The sequence below is a fragment of the Schistocerca americana genome, chromosome 2, assembly GCF_021461395.2.
Source record: "Schistocerca americana isolate TAMUIC-IGC-003095 chromosome 2, iqSchAmer2.1, whole genome shotgun sequence".
NCBI classification, from domain to species: domain Eukaryota; kingdom Metazoa; phylum Arthropoda; class Insecta; order Orthoptera; family Acrididae; genus Schistocerca; species Schistocerca americana.
In genome coordinates this window covers 320,768,197-320,789,436 of record NC_060120.1, presented here as the reverse complement: position 1 = coordinate 320,789,436, position 21,240 = coordinate 320,768,197, and the positions used below count along the sequence as shown (strand labels likewise).

At 44.5% G+C, this 21,240-nt stretch overlaps 1 protein-coding gene across 1 annotated transcript; it reads right to left on the bottom strand.

Moving 5' to 3' along the window:
* Positions 1-15,300: 15,300 nt before the first annotated feature.
* LOC124593989 (protein odd-skipped-like) lies at positions 15,301-20,736 on the bottom strand (the record flags this gene model as incomplete). Its single annotated transcript, XM_047132341.1, has 2 exons — positions 15,301-16,810; positions 20,489-20,736. Coding segments are annotated over 2 exons (708 nt in total), but the record flags the coding sequence as incomplete, so codon positions are not given.
* Positions 20,737-21,240: the final 504 nt, after the last annotated feature.

Here is a 21,240-nt window from a genome sequence, read left to right as displayed (position 1 = left end):
CTCACACGTCTGAATCTGAGGGAGATGATCTACCATTCGTAGGGGACATGCTTTTCTCTCTCTAGAAGTGTGCTGCGAATCAGCATCTCTGTTTAGAAGAATGAGAATTTTACTATGACAGCACCTAAGGCGCTAATCTAGTGTGATATTTATTATATAATATCTTTGTCTTTTATAATAGTCTATCACATCACTATTTCTACCAACGTGTTCGTTTGTAACAGTATAACGTCACACACTAGTTAATGGATTGTGCGTAGCTTACCAGTGATGCATAAAGCGGGACCAGGCCTGACAACATCATGGCGTGACGCTGTGTGGTGCTGCGCCACGTGACGGTGTGACACGACGTCGTGGCCCGATGCGATGCAGTGCTGACACACAACTCGCGTAATTGGGTTCAAATGGCTCTGAACACTATGGGACTTAACTTCTGAGGTCATTAGTCCCCTAGAACTTAGAGCTACTTAAACCTAACTAACCTAAGGACATCACACACACCCATGCCCGAGGCAGGATTCGAACCTGCGACCGTAGCGGTCACGCGGATCCAGACTGTAGCGCCTAGAACCGCTCGGCCACCCCTGCCGGCCTAAATTGGGCACAATGCGCTAAATTGTGGTAAAATACGAAATATTAACAGTACTCACAATCTGTCTGATTGTGGTTTTTGGAAATTTGTGGTATTGTTCTATGGGACCAAACTGCTGAGGTCATCGGTCCCTAGGACTTAAACTAGCTTACACGAAGGACAACACACACATACACACACACACACCCATGCCCGAGGGAGGACTCGAACCTCCGACGGGAAGATCTGATTGTGGTCTCTGCTTGTATGAAGGACACGGAGATGCCGCGTAGTTGTATGAAACAGCGTTATCGGCGAATGACATCGTCTGAAAATGGATATCGTCGTTCGTCTCTATTTGGCCAGCTGGTCGAATCGCGTAACATCCAGATTTGCTGACTGCATGGGAACGTGAGGGCAGGCATACTTGTCGTCAAGGTTCCAGTTGACCACGTCTGACCGCCACAAGTGTGGATCGCCATATTTTGCGTCAAACACATCATACCCGATTCAGAACTGCTCCTGCCATCCGAGTACAGGTAACATTTGCATTTACAACATTCTAGCAACTAGCAGCAGCCGACTTACTGAGTTACTGTCCCATGTCTAGGTTGCTGTTAACACCATGTAAGTAGGCTGTTTATGTTTTCTCTATGTAAGTAGGCTGTTTATGTTTTCTTATTGGCAACGTTACGTAGCGCTCAATATGAAAATCACTGGCTGTGCTGTGTGCAGTCTGTGGCTAGTTTGCATTGTTGTCTGCCATTGTAGTGTTGGGCAGCGGCAGCTGGATGTGAACAGCGCGTAGCGTTGCGCAGTTGGAGGTGAGCCGCCAGCAGTGGTGGATGTGGGGAGAGAGATGGCGGAGTTTTGAAATTTGTCATGAACTGCTATATTTATATATGATGATATCAAGGTAAATACATTGTTTGTTCTCTATTAATATCTTTCATTTGCTAACTATCCCTATCAGTAGTTAGTGGCTTCCATAGTTTGAATCTTTTATTTAGCTGGCAGTAGTGGCGCTCGCTGTATTGCAGTAGCTTGAGCAGCGAAGATTTTTGTGAGGTAAGTGATTTGTGTGCCCGCATCTCGTGGTCGTGCGGTAGCGTTCTCGCTTCCCACGCCCGGGTTCCCGGGTTCGATTCCCGGCGGGGTCAGGGATTTTCTCTGCCTCGTGGTGGCTGGGTGTTGTGTGATGTCCTTAGGTTAGTTAGTTTTAAGTAGTTCTAAGTTCTAGGGGACTGATGACCATAGATGTTAAGTCCCATAGTGCTCAGAGCCATTTGAACCATTTTTGAAGTGATTTGTGAAAGGTATAGTTTAATGTTAGTCAGGGCCATTCTTTTGTAGGGAATTTTGAAAGTCAGATTGCGTTGCGCTAACAAAATATTGTGTGTCAGTTTAAGCACAGTCAGGTACAATTTTTCAAAGGGGACGTTTCAACCAAAACACCAACGGCGGCGTTTGGAGTGGTGCTGTAACAGAGTACCATGAAATTCTGATGAATGGCGTCACATTGTCGTCAGAGACGAAACGTGCTTCTGCGCTGCCCGGGATGATCATCGTTGGTGAGTATGGCGGCGACCTGGTGAAAGTTCCCATTTGTCCAACGTTTTGCAGAGGCACAAGAACTCTACTCTAAGGCTGTCGGGAGTCGTCGGGTGTGACTGAAGGCTACGTCTGGTAGTGATTGAGTGAGCTCCGACGGCAAAAGGCACGTCAGGGACATCACGTGTCCTCATATGTTACCTCGCATGCAACACTACCGACGTGCCATTTTTTATAACTACAATGCGCTTCCACACATGGAACGTTTGTCTATGAAATGCCTGGTGATATCAAGGTGTGTGTGTATTGAGCGCATTAAACTGGGGGCCCCGACATGACGGAGAGGCCTCGTCCCGCCGTAGCCCTCAGTGGTATAGAACCCCACAACAGGGCACAGCAGTCCACCCACCCCACCGCTACCCCACTTCGAACCCAGGGTTATTCTGCGATTCGGCTCCCGCTGAACCCCCCCCCCCCCCCTTCCCGGGAACGCCTCATACCAGACGAGTGTAACCTCAATCAAATGTTGGCGTGGTAGAGTAATTATGGTGTACGCGTACTTGGAGACAGTGATGGCGCAGCAATCGCCGACATAGTGTAACTGAGGCGGAATAAGGGGAAACAGCCCGTATTCTTCGAGGTGGATGGAAAACCGCATTAAAAATCATCTACAGACTGGCCGGCACACCGGACCTCGACACTAATTCGCTCGGGAGGCAGAGCGTTGGATCGCTCGGCTGACCGGGTGGGCAGTGTCAAAGTACACACGTGGCCAGCAAGATCCCGACAGAACACGTGTAAGACCAGCTCGGAAGTCAACCCCGTCATAGAGCCAGTTTCAGGATATCAACAGTCGTAGGTCATCTTACCTCTGGAGAGGATGCAACGGCTTTACGACGTCATTCCCAACCGAATCAGTGCGTGCATCCGATCACAGGAGGTGCAACGTCGTACTTATAACTGGGTTAATACTGCCAAGTAGCTACCTTGTAAATTTGATTCGATTTTGTGATCGCTCAAATAATATCACATACGGTCAAACTTCACCATAACGCCACCCCAAATGAAATTTGCTATCATCCCCAAGTATAAGATGCTGCAGACGTCATAGCATCCTGTGTATTCATATTAAGTCTCTGTCTGCCTCTATCCAGGGGAGACTACTGCATGATTTTAATAGTACTAACGGTAAAATACAAACAATTTTAATATACTGATACAAAATGCTTTAACTGTCAAAACATATATGAAATATTTTAAATTTATTTTACTAATAACAATTTATTAACGTTGGTGGACAGGACATTGCTTTAGAATAACTTCCTAAATTTGTGATTTACGAAGATACAGCCTCTGAACATCATACGCTCAAAAATTAAATTTCGGGCTTCATATGATTGATTTAAGAACTGTATTATCAACGAACTATCGTAAATTCTATAACGTGGTAATTTACACAATATAAAATCGAAGTTTGTACTCACAGTTATCAGTATTTCACTAAGCGCTACAATCCTGAACTATGGCTAAACAAGAGTATAAATAACAGGAATACAGACTCTTTCAGTTGTTTCTGCCTACGTTACAGAAGTCGGTCTACTCCTCCATCGACATCTACGTGGTTACCATTTAGTTCAAGTTACGTGTTGGGAAAATGGTTCATACAGCCACTTTCAGACTCTTTCTTGGTCTTCCCACTCTAGAATAGTACGTGGAAAAAGTGAATGCCTAAATATTTCCGTGCGGGCTCTGATTTCTCTTATTTATGGGGATGATTGTTTCTTCTTTTGTAAGGGTGAGTCAACAAAATATTTTTGTCTTCCGAAGAGAGAGTTGGTGACTGAAATTATGTGAAAACATCAAGTCGCAACGAAAAACGTCTTTGTTTTAATGATTGTCACACCAGTTCGCGTATTATATCCTGACACTTTCTCCCCTATTCCGCGGTAGTACAAAACGAGCTGTCATTCTTTGAACTTTTTCGACGTCGTCCGTCAATCTTATCTGCTCAGAATCTCACACTGCGCAACAGCACTCCAGAAGAGAACGGCCAAGCGTAGTGTGGGCCGTCTCTTTAATAGATTTGTTGCATCTGCTAAGCGTTTGTCAATAAAACACAGTCGTTATTTCGCTTTATCCAAAAACGTTTCTGTGTGATGCTTCCAATTTAGGTTGTTCGTATCTGTAAGCTATAGGTATTTAATGAAATGTTTTTTCGTCTTCTCTTAGACAATTTACTGCCATTTGCTGAGTATTACCCTTGGAATCACGAATCGTGTCGGATTTACTTTTGGTAGCAGCAGTTTGTAATATTCGTGCGCGTGACACATGTGCGAATATGGAATGCGTTGACATTTCTGCTGAGCCTGGAACACTTCAGGTAGCGTCTTTTTTCAAACGCGTTGGCTTCGCCACTTCATAGCCACGCTATCACACTGCACTCTAACCTAGGCCTGGACTGTTGATGAGCATACCAGTCTGAGACTGACAAAAGAACATAAATTATCATAAAAAAATGACTGGTGGCAGATTTTTCAACCTTTCAACAAATGGTGTAACTAATTCCTAGTAAAACGTGTCGTCGACCATAACTCGCTAGGCCTTACTGCTTCGATAAGAACCAAATTTTTCTGTGCCTGTACGCCACCAGCGACAAATAGCTGTAACCCACCAAGAGCCCAAGGCTCCACAGAAACGTTTTTCTGCAAGGCTGTCATTTCGCACAAGTGTTCCGACCCCGGCAGCAGGTAGACCTGTGCTAAAATCCCATCATTGGTGTTGGATTTTGTAACAAAAATTTTATTCAGGCTCCATTATCTACATATACAGGATGATCCAGAACACCGCCGACAAAATCTCTGGGACCGTTCAAAGATGTTACCTGAGTATTTCGGAGTAAGGAACCTATGGTCTCCAATGATTCGTTACAGAATGATTGACTTTAGTTTGCTTTCTTAGCTCAATTGTCTTATTGCTTTTCGTTCCAAATTTTGCGTTCAGTACTACTTGGTTCTGTATTTTTTCAGCAGTTTTAGTTATACATTAACAGTGACACGCAGCGGAATGACTAGTTTTACCGATGAAGAGATGCAAAAAACTATGTAGTCAGGGCAACCACGGCTGCGAATATGAATACTGGAAATTATAAAACTGCTTCAGCTGTATGAAAATCATTTTTACTGGACTCACGACCGATTCGTTGGCGATACTACCACATCTTCAGATGAACATATACACTCCTGGAAATTGAAATAAGAACACCGTGAATTCATTGTCCCAGGAAGGGGACACTTTATTGACACATTCCTGGGGTCAGATACATCACATGATCACACTGACAGAACCACAGGCACATAGACACAGGCAACAGAGCATGCACAATGTCGGCACTAGTACAGTGTATATCCACCTTTCGCAGCAATGCAGGCTGCTATTCTCCCATGGAGACGATCGTAGAGATGCTGGATGTAGTCCTGTGGAACGGCTTGCCATGCCATTTCCACCTGGCGCCTCAGTTGGACCAGCGTTCGTGCTGGACGTGCAGACCGCGTGAGACGACGCTTCATCCAGTCCCAAACATGCTCAATGGGGGACAGATCCGGAGATCTTGCTGGCCAGGGTAGTTGACTTACACCTTCTAGAGCACGTTGGGTGGCACGGGATACATGCGGACGTGCATTGTCCTGTTGGAACAGCAAGTTCCCTTGCCGGTCTAGGAATGGTAGAACGATGTGTTCGATGACGGTTTGGATGTACCGTGCACTATTCAGTGTCCCCTCGACGATCACCAGTGGTGTACGGCCAGTGTAGGAGATCGCTCCCCACACCATGATGCCGGGTGTTGACCCTGTGTGCCTCGGTCGTATGCAGTCCTGATTGTGGCGCTCACCTGCACGGCGCCAAACACGCATACGACCATCATTGGCACCAAGGCAGAAGCGACTCTCATCGCTGAAGACGACACGTCTCCATTCGTCCCTCCATTCACGCCTGTCGCGACACCACTGGAGGCGGGCTGCACGATGTTGGGGCGTGAGCGGAAGACGGCCTAACGGTGTGCGGGACCGTAGCCCAGCTTCATGGAGACGGTTGCGAATGGTCCTCGCCGATACCCCAGGAGCAACAGTGTCCCTAATTTGCTGGGAAGTGGCTGTGCGGTCCCCTACGGCACTCCGTAGGATCCTACGGTCTTGGCGTGCATCCGTGCGTCGCTGCGGTCCAGTCCCAGGTCGACGGGCACGTGCACCTTCCGCCGACCACTGGCGACAACATCGATGTACTGTGGAGACCTGACGCCCCACGTGTTGAGCAATTCGGCGGTACGTCCACCCGGCCTCCCGCATACCCACTATACGCCCTCGCTCAAAGTCCGTCAACTGCACATACGGTTCACGTCCACGCTGTCGCGGCATGCTACCAGTGTTAAAGACTGCGATGGAGCTCCGTATGCCACGGCAAACTGGCTGACACTGACGGCGGCGGTGCACAAATGCTGCGCAGCTAGCGCCATTCGACGGCCAACAACGCGGTTCCTGGTGTGTCCGCTGTGCCGTGCGTGTGATCATTGCTTGTACAGCCCTCTCGCAGTGTCCGGAGCAAGTATGGTGGGTCTGACACACCGGTGTCAATGTGTTCTTTTTTCCATTTCCAGGAGTGTATTATAGGTCATAATATGAGCAACACTGGAAATATAGAGGATGATTCAAAAGTAACTGTACATACTTCGTAGGTGTAGTGTAGGCATCAAAATAGAAATAAAATTGGGTGTGACATTGCTTTATTTCTGAGATATGCAGTAGAGTAGGGATCACAAGTGTACAACAAAAAAATGTTCAAATGTGTGTGAATTCGTAAGGGACCAAACTTCTGAGGTCATCGGTCCCTAGACTTACACACTACTTAAACTACCTTAACCTAACTTATGCTAAGAACAATACACACACCCATGCCCGAGGGAGGACTCGAACCTCCGGCGAGAGGGGCCGCACAATCTGTGGCATGGCGCCTCAGACCGCGAGGCCACTCCGCGTGGCAGTGCGCAACAAAAAACATAAAATAAATTCTAGGTTATTCAAATGTAAATATACACACTCTGCGGCTGTAATGTATGCATCAAAATAAGCGTTAAATGTTAAATAAAGCTTTACCTGAAACTGCTTCTTTTCAGAGTTATGCACTAGAGTAGGGGTCACAAGTGCGGCACAAATAACACAAAATTAATTCATCTCCGAAAGCAACGGCGTGAAGGGGCCTGAAATTCACCACAACAGCGTATGCATACACTCCTGGAAATGGAAAAAAGAACACATTGACACCGGTGTGTCAGACCCACCATACTTGCTCCGGACACTGCGAGAGGGCTGTACAAGCAATGATCACACGCACGGCACAGCGGACACACCAGGAACCGCGGTGTTGGCCGTCGAATGGCGCTAGCTGCGCAGCATTTGTGCACCGCCGCCGTCAGTGTCAGCCAGTTTGCCGTGGCATACGGAGCTCCATCGCAGTCTTTAACACTGGTAGCATGCCGTGACAGCGTGGACGTGAACCGTATGTGCAGTTGACGGACTTTGAGCGAGGGCGTATAGTGGGCATGCGGGAGGCCGGGTGGACGTACCGCCGAATTGCTCAACACGTGGGGCGTGAGGTCTCCACAGTACATCGATGTTGTCGCCAGTGGTCGGCGGAAGGTGCACGTGCCCGTCGACCTGGGACCGAACCGCAGCGACGCACGGATGCACTCCAAGACCGTAGGATCCTACGCAGTGCCGTAGGGGACCGCACCGCCACTTCCCAGCAAATTAGGGACACTGTTGCTCCTGGGGTATCGGCGAGGACCATTCGCAACCGTCTCCATGAAGCTGGGCTACGGTCCCGCACACCGTTAGGCCGTCTTCCGCTCACGCCCCAACATCGTGCAGCCCGCCTCCAGTGGTGTCGCGACAGGCGTGAATGGAGGGACGAATGGAGACGTGTCGTCTTCAGCGATGAGAGTCGCTTCTGCCTTGGTGCCAATGATGGTCGTATGCGTGTTTGGCGCCGTGCAGGTGAGCGCCACAATCAGGACTGCATACGACCGAGGCACACAGGGCCAACACCCGGCATCATGGTGTGAGGAGCGATCTCCTACACTGGCCGTACACCACTGGTGATCGTCGAGGGGACACTGAATAGTGCACGGTACATCCAAACCGTCATCGAACCCATCGTTCTACCATTCCTAGACCGGCAAGGGAACTTGCTGTTCCAACAGGACAATGCACGTCCGCATGTATCCCGTGGCACCCAACGTGCTCTAGAAGGTGTAAGTCAACTACCCTGGCCAGCAAGATCTCCGGATCTGTCCCCCACTGAGCATGTTTGGGACTGGATGAAGCGTCGTCTCACGCGGTCTGCACGTCCAGCACGAACGCTGGTCCAACTGAGGCGCCAGGTGGAAATGGCATGGCAAGCCGTTCCACAGGACTACATCCAGCATCTCTACGATCGTCTCCATGGGAGAATAGCAGCCTGCATTGCTGCGAAAGGTGGATATACACTGTACTAGTGCCGACATTGTGCATGCTCTGTTGCCTGTGTCTATGTGCCTGTGGTTCTGTCAGTGTGATCATGTGATGTATCTGACCCCAGGAATGTGTCAATAAAGTGTCCCCTTCCTGGGACAATGAATTCACGGTGTTCTTATTTCAATTTCCAGGAGTGTATTTACCTCAGAAAATGTTAAAAATGATGTCCATGTAGACGAAGACAATGACGTTCTCTACGTCTTACCACTCTTGGAATCTTGCAGGCTCGGTTCATCTCATTCAGAACAGCTGCAGTTCGCTGCTATAGTTGTGCTACATTCTCAATTGCAACACCGTACACGAGCGCATTGAGATTGTCCCAAAGCTGGAAGTCCGGGTAGTGAACATGTGGGGATCTGGCGCGCCAAGCACCTGGTTTTGCATGACCTAGCCCCATATCAGGACAAACAAAAGTGAGGTACTCTCTTGCCTTCCGACTGAAATGTGCATGGGCACCGTCGTGCATAAATCATAAGTTGGTTCGTGTAGCGAGTGGGACGTCATGAAACAGACCACCCAATTCATGTTCAGAGAACTGTCGAAACACTGTGCCCGTCAGGCGTTGCGGAATGACATGCGGTCCGACTAACAGTCTGTGCACTAAACCACACCAAATGTTCACCGCAAAACGGTGCTGAATCCTCGTACTGCAATTACGCGAGGATTCTCATACGCCCACACATGCATGTCATGAGCATTCACAGCATCTGCACTAATAAAGAGCTCTCAACTATAAACAGTTCCCGGTGACCGAACAGTGGATCAGTAGCATGGCGGTCGAATAACCACTGACAGAAATCCTGACGGCTAGGGTAGTGTACAGGTGTACCTTCTGCAGGAGAAATGGGAGGAACTGTTGTCCCTGAAGCAGAAGCCGTACAACTGATTGAGGAAACCCTACAGAAGTGTAGAGAGATGTACAAAGCAACATCAGTCGATATGCAGGCGAACACGACACGCCAAAATCGTGCACGGCCTCAAGATGTAATGAATGCCTACCTCAAATGACATTATGCATAATAATTCAGCAGTAAATAAATATCTTCATTTAACATTTTACTTTTATTTTGATGCAAATATTACACCAACAAGTGTGTACAGCTACTTTTGAATCATCCTGTACAGAAGACGCAACATCCGTCATCAATTTACACACATCAGAAACAGTTTTACGCACAACACGGGCGGTGTTCCTCCTTCCTGGTGGAATGACTGGAACTGATCGGCTGTCGGACCCTCTCCGTCTAATAGGCGCTCCTCATGCATGGTTGTTTACATCTTTGGGCGGGTTTAGTGACATCTCTGAACAGTCAAAGGGACTGTGTCTATGGATACAATATCCACTGTCAACGTCTATCTTCAGGAGTTCTGGGAACCAGGGTGATGCAAAACTTTTTTGTTGTGTGTAGAATAAAAAACTAAGCCGTTAAGGAGGCGGTTTGTCGAAAATAAAACCTGCAGCATAGCGATCCAACCCTCAATTAATTGGTATGACCGAAAGCTGTAGCCTGACGGTGTAACTGTCAACTAGTTCGAAATATAGCTAATGGAACCCAGTGACAGTTCCAGTGCTAGGTTTTCACTGCAGAAGAATCCATATCATTACTCAGGAACTTCATCCCACGAGGCCCACAGGACACCGCTTTGGACGGCCCAATGCTAATGAAAACGTTCAAAGAAAGTAGTGAAACGATTAAGCTCTTCGATTACGGATATTTTAAAACTCGTGATTGTTAACTGAACGTAAATACATACATGCTTCACAGTGTAAAAGAATATAGATTGTGCAAACGTGTATGATGTGATATACCAACTGGCCGTCAAAATGGAAACAGATGGGTACTAACGAAAAGAGCCGCCCATGCTGTTACGAGCCAGCACCCATGATTATGCTAGAAATAATGATGTAACTTCCAGAAACCATGTGAAGATGAACCTGAAAAGATTAGAAAACCGGTTCATTGAATAATAAATAATTGTTCAAAAATTGACTAGTTGCAGTTTTATTTATTTACATAAAAGTATGGAAACTACCAACAGAAAAAGAAAGAAAATCATGATGGTTACAGTATTGCTCCTAAGCCTCTACAGATGTTGGAGCAGAAGTTCTAGCGAAAAGCACGGACTTGCAGTGATGTTAGACACCATCATTAATTGGTTTCTACGGCACTGTTACTCGTGGTTACCAGATTTCGCCTCGATGTTGTTTGTGCCATACCAAACGAAGAAAAGACCTGTTCAGTAGAAAGAAATACAGCTAAGGGAATACGTTGATCACTATTATTGAAATATGTACTTGCCTTCGTCCCGAAAACTGCAGTCGCAGAGGCATTTATTTCGTTGATGACCATTTAATATCGCGGTAAATGAGAAACACGTTAACAGTCTGAATATGATCGACAGATAAAAAACATCTGATGCCACACAGGGAATGATGACCAAGATTTGTGCCAACGTGGAATGAAGACATATCATAACTGTTATTTTTCAGCAACTGTAGTATATATTGTGGAAGAAAATTCAGTCGTCAGTTGCGCAGATATTTTTATTTCGCTTTGCCAGTATCGATAAATTAATTTATCATGCTGAGAATAGTACAAAATTACGGATTTTATAAATCATTAGACCTTTGCTATGTGCCATGTTTTTTTCTTTTTTTCAAATGAGTAATTTATAATTTCCTTATATACCTTAATTATCCTTCTAACATGCGTTTACATACGTCCGTTGTCGCTGACAAAACAGCTTGACGAGTACACAGATGTGATTCATTTACTATAAATTATCAATCTGTCAGTCAGTGTTTACCATTTGTACATTTTTGGACATATCATGAAGTTATGCTTCCGTGAAGAAGACACTGACGTCTGCTAAACTAATATTAATTAAGTTTCTGTAATATACTTATGATTCTTTAGAAAAATGTGTAGTCATGGTCTAATTATTTGTAATACACCTAATTTTGTAGGCTTCCGAAGATGACAAATTAATTTGTTGAATCTGGTAAAGCGAAATAAAAAACATCTTGGGAACTAACGGCGGAATTTTATTCTGAAATATATAACACATCGTTAATAGTGATCAGGCTGTACAAAGGGACATTAAGTTCTGAGTTCCCCTGGTGCATCTTGAGCTGGAAAACGCTTTGGAGACATGTATCCCACTGCTTTTCCTCATCCTTCGCAACTAGAAAGATTTAATATTGTTCTGTCAAGATCTTATCATTCACCACCTATAAATAGGCTATTAAAAAAACTATTTCACATTTTGAGAGGTGGTAGTATGCACTAAAACCAGACAAAATGGCCAGTAGAGGGGGTCTCGTAAAACGCATACCTTATTTGCTCAGCTTCGCTGCTGTGAAGATCATATCTTCTACTGCAGGATCTTTGCTGTTCCGAACTGCGTACACAATGCAGTAAACACATGAGGACGCTTCCCTCTGATAATGTTCATGCAGACAGAATGCAGTTAAAGCCTTTCGCTGTAAACTGTTTTCATAGTTCCGGGGTAAGTCTAATGCATACAATAGTTCTAATGGAACGAATTTGTGTTTTGATAAGTTTGTGAAAGTCTTATGCACTTTAGAACACATTTTTACTGAAATTCTTTCCTTCTGTTGGTTTACCACCTGGCAAAGTACGGAATTCTCTTTTTTTTTTTTTTTTTTTTTTTTTTTTTTGCGCTTGAGACGTTCGCCAAAGAAGTGTCTAAGTACATAGTCTTGTTTTGATATACTGCTTAGATGATAAAGGAAATGATCAGAGAAAATTATGAAAACGTACAAAGTACGGTAAATTCATCCGAACGTCGTGATGTAACAGACATGTTCAGCGTCATCGCCACTAATGACCTTGACGTTGACGGAATGTTAACCACCGACGTTATTTCCGCTCGGGATCATCACCACCGTGGCAGATTGTCAGGAATTTTCCCATGTAATGTTTTTCCAGTCTCTGAGCAACTGACTGTCTCGGAATTTTACTATAAATTGGTTCTTGTTTGTGTAATAATACAGGCCGAAGTTCGACGAATCACAGCTTAATATTTCTATATAAGGTCTATGTTTCGTGAGCTACTAACATATGGGATATCGTAGAATAGTGCCCTGCATATTTTTTATTAGCTTGTCTTGCTTATGCGGCGGCCATTACTTCAGATCAGCATTTCGCTAGACTATTACATATGTTTCGAAATGAACGGTGCAGTAAATCAGTCGTATCCTTGCAGTATTCCTTGCAAATAATTTAGAAGAAATCTTGGATAAAGAAACTCAACACATCCCTACAGAAGCTTGTCTGAGATTTCTCTTTACATGCCAATTCCAGTTTGCAAGCGGTAGGACTGCTTACTCACTTTTGTAATCTCGTAACGCGGTATTGCTATGCCATCAAATTCTTACATTACATAAATTATCGGTTGCACTCTAAAACAGATACTCACATACAGCTAAGACTTTCCTCTCAGTTAAACTACGACTTACAATGTCAATTATTTTGTTGTTGAGCAAATGTATCGCACGTCCGTTTCGCAGTCAGCTGTCACTTAAAGAAAAGTAGATTACAAAGTGACAAACACCAGTAACACATTTCCACTGGCTCGAACGCGACAATTTTGAAATGTAGCTAGCCACTCTTATAGACATAGAAATTACAGTGAAGCCTTGATCACCTTTTTGCGATGTAGATAGGCCAACTGGCACATTTTACTGATATAAGAATTTCAGAATGCTCTGAAGATGTTGCTAACAGCAGTCCTAGCACTTTAAATTTCATACATATTTTTCATGGCTGATTGCCGTAAACTTCTGGTTCGCAATGGATGGCAGACAGCTAACTTTGTAAGTGTAGACGCGGCCTCAAGGGCATTTCGCTCTCCCTATGTTGTTTTGAGATAATTTTTCTATCAATTACTTAAAACCCAAAAGTAAATGTTCGACATCGTTCCGGGGAACGGTGAATTTTTTAAGACAGTTGTGCAACATTTATTGCGACATCCCCACAATGCAATCTATCAAAATTTGTATGGACTTCCTCTGATTTTAGGTTGTTTTTTTTACATATTGTAACCTTCCGTACATTTCGGCATGCAAGGAGTATGTTCCCCTGAACTATCCATGAGATGTGAAGTACCTTACCCACTATTTTTCTGCAGCACCAGAGAAGGCATAACATAGGAGAAAAATGACGTAAAAATTTGTAAGCCCTCCATTTTTGATGAATTTTTTTAAATGTTTTAACACAAAGTGAAAAATTCCCGTAAATCCTAGAGTTCTTAGAGACGACGGTATATCCAAGAATAATGCCACGCCATTTACTTATCAAAGTGTCAGCCTTTTTAATGTTCCGCCTTGGCTCAAACTTCCGAAGTAATTTCTGCGAGAACTTCACAGCTGGCTGTTTGTATTACTTGTTCTCTCTCACATAATTATCATTTCCTGTTATGTCATGCGTGTACTAAATGAGAACAACATTACGTAAAAATGCATGCTGATCAGTGACACCGATTGAACTCGGACAAGTTTAGCTCTGTTTGCAAATCAGTTCATTTTCAATATCTGACGTCTTGAAATATTTTGGATCGTACCACACTTTCAATTGGTTGACAGTAAATTGTAGGCTCAGTATGTTTTGTGGACAATCTATCTAAAATTCAATTAATCATTTCAGTTGCAGTGCCTTTTACATGAGACCATCGGTCCTATTACAAGATAGACATCTAGTGGTACAGTGAGGTACTACTACGAATGTAGTACAATGTAGTAGTTTCAGTGTTAAAAACAGTTGCGCAGGGATCGTCCAATGTGATTGTAGGAGATTGTTACTTTTGTCTTTAGTGGTCATACTGAGATCACAGTGAAAGTAGGTACATCAAAAGTCATTCTACCCTAAATTTTCGTTTGTACTTTTATACGAGGTTTCGAAATGAAATCACTCATTATATACCTTCATACTAAAGCTATTAAATTTTAGGCCCATCTTCCCTTGTTATTTAGAAATAATTTCCTTAAGGCACTATGACAACACTGAAGTTTAGAAATTTGTGACTGTTTCTAGGATAAACGCGAAATTGCTTTCGAACGTAGTTCATGAAATTGGTGGTTGGAAACCATGTTCCAGTGCTTTCAAAGTGAAATCACCTAAAAAATTAATTCTTGCGATGTACTTGTATTCGTTGCTTATTACGCTCGTAAGAGTTAATTTTACGAAAAATTTTACGCCTTTTTGTATTACTGGTACTCTAAGGGTTAAATCTTAACATGCCAACATTTTATACTTCGGTACTCGAGTTGAAAAGAGCAACTAAGCTAGCTTTAGGCACTAAGTGCGGCAATGATCCTACATCTCTCTTCCAGATTGACTCCTTTTGCACCATAGGCAACTCTATTGGTAGATAAGGACCACGTCTAGCACATACATGGAGAATGTAAAAGGACATACTAGTTAAATGACTCACTTACCACATGTTGAAGCGAATACAATGTCATTAATATTAGTCCTGAACGTATGACGTGATGAAAGTGCGGTCTAATTTCCAGGAAATAAACATCTTTGATGAGCAGGTTTAACCTTATAAGGCTATTATCGTAATAAAAACAAGTATTTTCTGGTATTGAAAATCGTTTTACTAATAAATACCATAGCAGTACAGTATATACATTTCCTTTATAAAAAGAATAATTCTTAATTAGTGAAAAATACAACTGAATTGCGTTCAATAAATAAATAGCATCAGTAAGGAACTTAACTTTTGTCGTTTGATACACTGCTCTCATGCCCAGTAGAACATACTGGCTTACAATCAGAATCACTGGTAACTTGCTATGAGAGAAAAAAAGAAAAAGAGAAAACAAAGAAGGAACTGCCTCCTCACATGCGTCTTTGGCTTGCACGACCCGTTAAAGGAATCTTAAAATTAATTCAACAGTTCATTATCTCAATTCATTGCTCCAGAAGTAAATACTGTTTTTGGCATAATACTTGGTAACAATATGGGTAAAGAAAACTATTCTACATGATCCACTTATTTACAGTGCTCTTAAATTATAATCCATCTTTTTCCTTTACAGAACATAAAATATTCTCTTGCAGACTAACTACACTCTTAAATACATCTGTCTATGACTATTTTCTCTGTTAAGTACTTGCTCAAACACTGGTGGTATGCAAGATAAATAATTTGTACATATTCTACAGTTAAGAGTGCCGCTCACACAAACAACATTTTTCTCATCCATAATGGTGTCAGAGTGCAAAATAGTGTTGTGAGAGACTAGGAAATAGCTTTTTAGCGAGATAACATTCTTTAGGAAATTTTCCAGGTGCAAACCTCCACGGACAATGCTATCATCCCGCAACGCCCCCATAAAAGGACGTTGCATCGCCGCCTTTTGGCGAATTTTTCACAATTTTGGGTGATTGGCAGCAAAACTGAATATTTATGAAATCAGCGATGAGATTCGAGAAGCTTTATCTCAAGCGCTTGCGAGAAGTCTTAGCCTCTCTTCATTAGTCATAGTATGAGTTCATCGGAGAGGCCAAGTTAGGAAGATTCAATGCTGCGAGTCATACTCTTTGGACTAGATACCAGCGCGAACGCTCATCGGCTAACAACGGCTTGTGTGTACGAGGTTGTCCTGCAACTCGTGTCGCCAACAGCTGACTACCGTCCCATGATGTCTGCAATGGTGAATCCGCTCAGGCGTTTGGGGGCAGGATTCAGCGGCAGCGCTGGGGGCGGCGGCAACGTCGCAGGGAGCGATCTGGAGGCCGACGAAGAGAGGTCCAGCAGCAGCGGGGGCGGCGGCGCGTGGTGGTGGTGGTGCGTCTGCGGAGGAGGAGGTGGCGGGGGCGGCGCTGGCGGCAGTGGGCCACCGACAGGCACAGAGAAGGGGGCGGCCAGTGGCGGTTGGTGTTGCTGCTGCTGCGGGGGTGGAGGCGCTGCGTGCGTCAGCAGGTGCGTCTTGAGGTTGGAGCGCTGGTTGAAGCTGCGCGCGCACACGGGGCACTTGTGCGGCGACTCCTCCATGTGCAGGATCTTGTGCACCGCCAGCGTGCGCGACTGGCAGAAGCCCTTGCCGCACTCCCCACACTTGAACGGCTTCTCCTTACTGTGGATGTACCTGGAACAAGCAAAGAGGTTGATTACCACTCGGATAAAGAGAAAGAGAGAAGAGAAAAAAAGAAAGAGAGAGAAAGAGAGAGAGAAAGAGAGAGAGAGAGAGAGAGAGAAAGAGAGAGAGAGAGAGAGAGAGAGAGAGAAAGAGAGAGAGAGAAAGAGAGAGAGAGAAAGAGAGAGAGAGAAAGAGAGAGAGAGAGAGAGAGAAAGAGAGAGAGAGAGAGAGAAAGAGAGAGAGAGAAAGAGAGAGAAATGATATAGGTGTCTGGGGACTACACAATATACTAGGGTTGCCCAGAAAGTAATACACCGCATTCTTTTTCTCAGCCGAAAACAATGATGTGAATGCGAAACGTTACATGTGTATCATTTGACGTCTCCTGAGTGAGCGCGCCAAGTTTCCGTCACTTACGCCAGATAGCGTAGCTTCAGGACAGGTTCAAAATGGCACCTGTAGATGACTTAAGTTAGAAACAACGCGCCGTCACTGAATTTCTCATTGCAGAAAAAGAAGCTATATTCACAAGCGCTTGTTCGAAGTCTACGGAGCAGCTGCTGCCGACAGAAGTACAGTTAGTCGCTGGGCACGGCGGGTGAGGTCATCAGAAGGCGGTTCGGCGGAGCTCCACGATTTGCAGCGGTCGGGGAGACCATCCACAGCTGTCACATCTGACACACCTGACCTAGCCCACTCGGACTTCCACTTGTTTGGACCACTAAAGGATGCCATTCGTGGAAGACTTTTTGAGGACGATGAGGAGGTGATTCACACAGCGAAACACTGGCTCCTCCACCAGGACAAGGATTGGTACAGACAGGGCACATGCTACCTTGTTTCGTGCTGGAACGAAGGCCATAGAACGGGATGCAGATTACGTGGAAAAACGGGGTTTGTAGATAAAACACCATTCTTTCTTTTGTGTAATTATCATTACGTTCAATAAAGAATTGTTGAAAAAAATGTGGTGCATTACTTTCGGGGCAACCCTCGTACTAGTAGAGCCCGTTTCAAGTGTGGCGGTATGTCAAAGCCATCGAAAACGCTAGGTTAGTGTCGAATAAACAGTTCAAGGCGTTAGGCAGGTCGGTGTCACTTCCGAGGACATTCCACTCCCAACTCTGGGATCAATACGTAACTGGGCATTGCCGGGTATTCACCTAGTTTGACATGTATTTTAGATCTTTTTCAACTTGTGTAACTTCGCCTTTATCAATAACCTGTTTCTCGGCGTGACAATGGATAACGGATTAGTCCACAGCCACGAAAGGAAGCTAACGTGAACTCTTTCAGTGTAAAACACGTCAAATGTTACTTTATACAACAGTGGAGATTGTGGTTAATGAACTACTGGATATATCTAAGAGGACTACAGTGCTGTGAATGTCGTCAAGTAAAATGAGAGGAGAACGTAGGAATTAGCCTTCCTAGAGTTCAGTTCAGCTTTCTTATAAAGCATCACAAGCAAGGAAGTAGACAATCGCACGAAAAACCGGACGATAAAATAATATGCATGTACGTAAAGCCGTTTATTCTGACATCACTATTTTACCACGCAGATCAGGGACATGAAAGATTGTTCTATCTTGTTCCAGAAGAAATGATATTTCCTAGGTTAAACTAAACCTAAAGAAGTGATTCAGATGTGATTCAGATGTAATTCCTCGCATCGTTTCGAAGACAAATTTAGGTGTCTGCAATTTAATCCTATTAATGGTTTGCGTCTGAACTCTTGCTAGAACACTTACAAAACTAACTAGAAGTTAGTATGAATCTTATTCTCCAATACAGAACAGGTCTTTTAACGAGTGATCTTCCACAAGATTGCTGTTTTAATGAATATCCACAGCTCCATTTACTTGTTTCGCCATGCTGGTCTTAGTTACCATGTTTATAATTCACTAATTTCTCGCGCCCCACTGATGTTATCACTGCTTCCACATCAACTTTTGTGATTGAAGTAGCATGTTAGTCACAGACATTGGAATTGACGCAAGTATGAACCTACAGTTACCATGTTGCTGTTTGCCGCCATCTTTAAACCAGGTTTTCAGTTTCGGCAAAATGTTGCACATAGATTCGTCGTGGGATGTTTTACGACAGAATTTTTCGTTGAAGAATGTTCCATGTAACGTGAGAGAAATTAACTATGCTAGTATGCGAGTGAACGTTCGACAGGAAGAGAAGTAATTTCTCCATCCTAGATCAAGTCGGTAAGTTTCCTGAATTGTTTACGTCACAATTCCTGCAACCCTAGCGCTGGACAGCAAAATTATTAATGTGCCGACAGTTATCTCCTTTTTCGACGACTCTACGAAAGTCAACCGCTATTTGACTTTAGATTTCCAGTCTATACCTCACATAACCATCTTTTATTTCCTGACAATAGCATTCCTCCGTTTTGCACGACTATGCTCCTGCCTTACACAGGTTACATACGGCCGAGGGATGCCCTACTTCATCAATAATGACACTTGCCCAAGAAAAGGTTTTTTTATTCCTAACAGTATCAGCCTGCATGTTGGCTACAGGAGGCATCATCTGATAACATGTAAATTCTGTAGAGGATCCTGCAATTTGTATGAAAGCAGTTAAGTTACCCTGTTATATCGTCTATCTTTACCGCTGTAAATAGCAGCTGTACTGCCCATTACCTGAAGTAGTGATACAAAATGGTTTCACACCAAGAGTTCCCTCTTACACCATCCAACAGCATTTTGCATTGGGAGCAACACGGCCTTTTTTTTAAAAAAAAAGAAAAAGGGAAAACTTCAGTGTCTTGAGTTTACTAGTGAATATTTTTAACTGAACTAAAAAATAGACAGCAGAAATTTCATCTTTATACCTGATACATAGTTTCTATAGCCGCTTAATCACACTTTCAATCTTCATCGAAATTCACAAAAATAACGTACGCTGAAGACCAGAGGTTATTTCCACTTAACCGAACAAATCAAGAAAGAACCGGCTCTGCCAATATCGCGAATACTTTGTCGATATTGATCAGTTTATTTGATGTTTAATGTTCATCCCGAATTTCATAGTTAGGTGAATACCCTCTTTAAGTACAGAAATACTTACTCTTTTAGAAAGATGTTTGTTAAAGAAGCTTTACTGCTGTACTTAATTAAATATGTAGGGCGTATAGAATTACGATCACTGGTGAAGATCAAAAAGTTAATTTGGACCCACATACCGCTAACCAACAAACTAGAAACTATCTTTCAAACAGCAAGGTTCGCCAAGTACGAAAGCAACAGACACAGTGACATAACATGCAAGGAACCACTGAACAATCTCATTTCCCTTTGATTCTGTCAGATTTGTGTGATAATCTGTGCAAAATATTTTGGACTTTAAGGCGCGATCTGCCCAAGAGATACAGAGCACTACGACGAAGAAGGTATTTGAAATACCAATAATGCCTATGACACTTAGGAATATTGAATTATTCATTCCAATGAATCGTGGAAAAAACGAACTCTGATTCGCTAGAAGAGCTTACCACTAGTTGATGTCTTGGGGAGCAGAATTATTTCTGGTGTAGAAACGTTCTCAGATATTGAGTCGTAATCGTTCCAATTTACGTAAACTGTCACTATAAGCTTGACTCCATTCCGTGAGCTTTTTAATTTTAGTTTGAATCTGAAGTGAAGCTTGAATACTCTGATCAAGTTAACTCACCTGTGGTCTCTGAGGTGATCCTGGCGACGGAACGCCTTCCCGCAGATATCACAGGAGTAGGGCCGCTCGTCGGTGTGCGTGCGCTCGTGGATGAGCAGGTTGTAGGACTTTGTGAAGTGGCGCGAGCAGTACTTGCAGATGAACTGCTTTTTGGGGCGCAGAGGGCCGGAGCGAGGCCGTCCGACTCCCGGTGGCGGAAGCGGGGGCGGGCCCGACGGGCGGCAGTGCAGCCGCAGCCAGTGACCAAGCAGGGCGGCCGCCGGAGGCAGCGCTAGGCCGCCGTAGTACAGGTGCGGGGGCGGTGGAGGCGGCGCCTGGTGCTGCGGCAGCGGCCGGCAGAAGGCAGACAGAGGCACCGCCGGCGGCGGCGGGGGCGGCAGTGGCGGCGGGTCCGCGGGGGCAGACGCCGCCGGCGACGAGGGTGGTGTCAGTAGCACCGCCTCTTGCTTTACCGTCACTGCCATCTCGGGGGCGGCAGCGGATTCCATTGCTGCAATAAAGGCAGGAATTTTAGCGACATAATCTCTACCACTCAGTTTATCACGTGCGTCAGTATACTCTAGATATGCCTTTCGTCAGCTGAAGTGTGTTTGGGTGTATCAGAATAAAAACGTGATTGACATGTAGTTGTTTCCAGGAGAGCTACCAATCTGGGAATGAGATTGTTCGCACCTTCTGTTCTGTTCACTGACGTTCTATCGCACTGCTATCTCAGCTGCCACTCATCTGGCGGACACGAAAAACAGAACTTA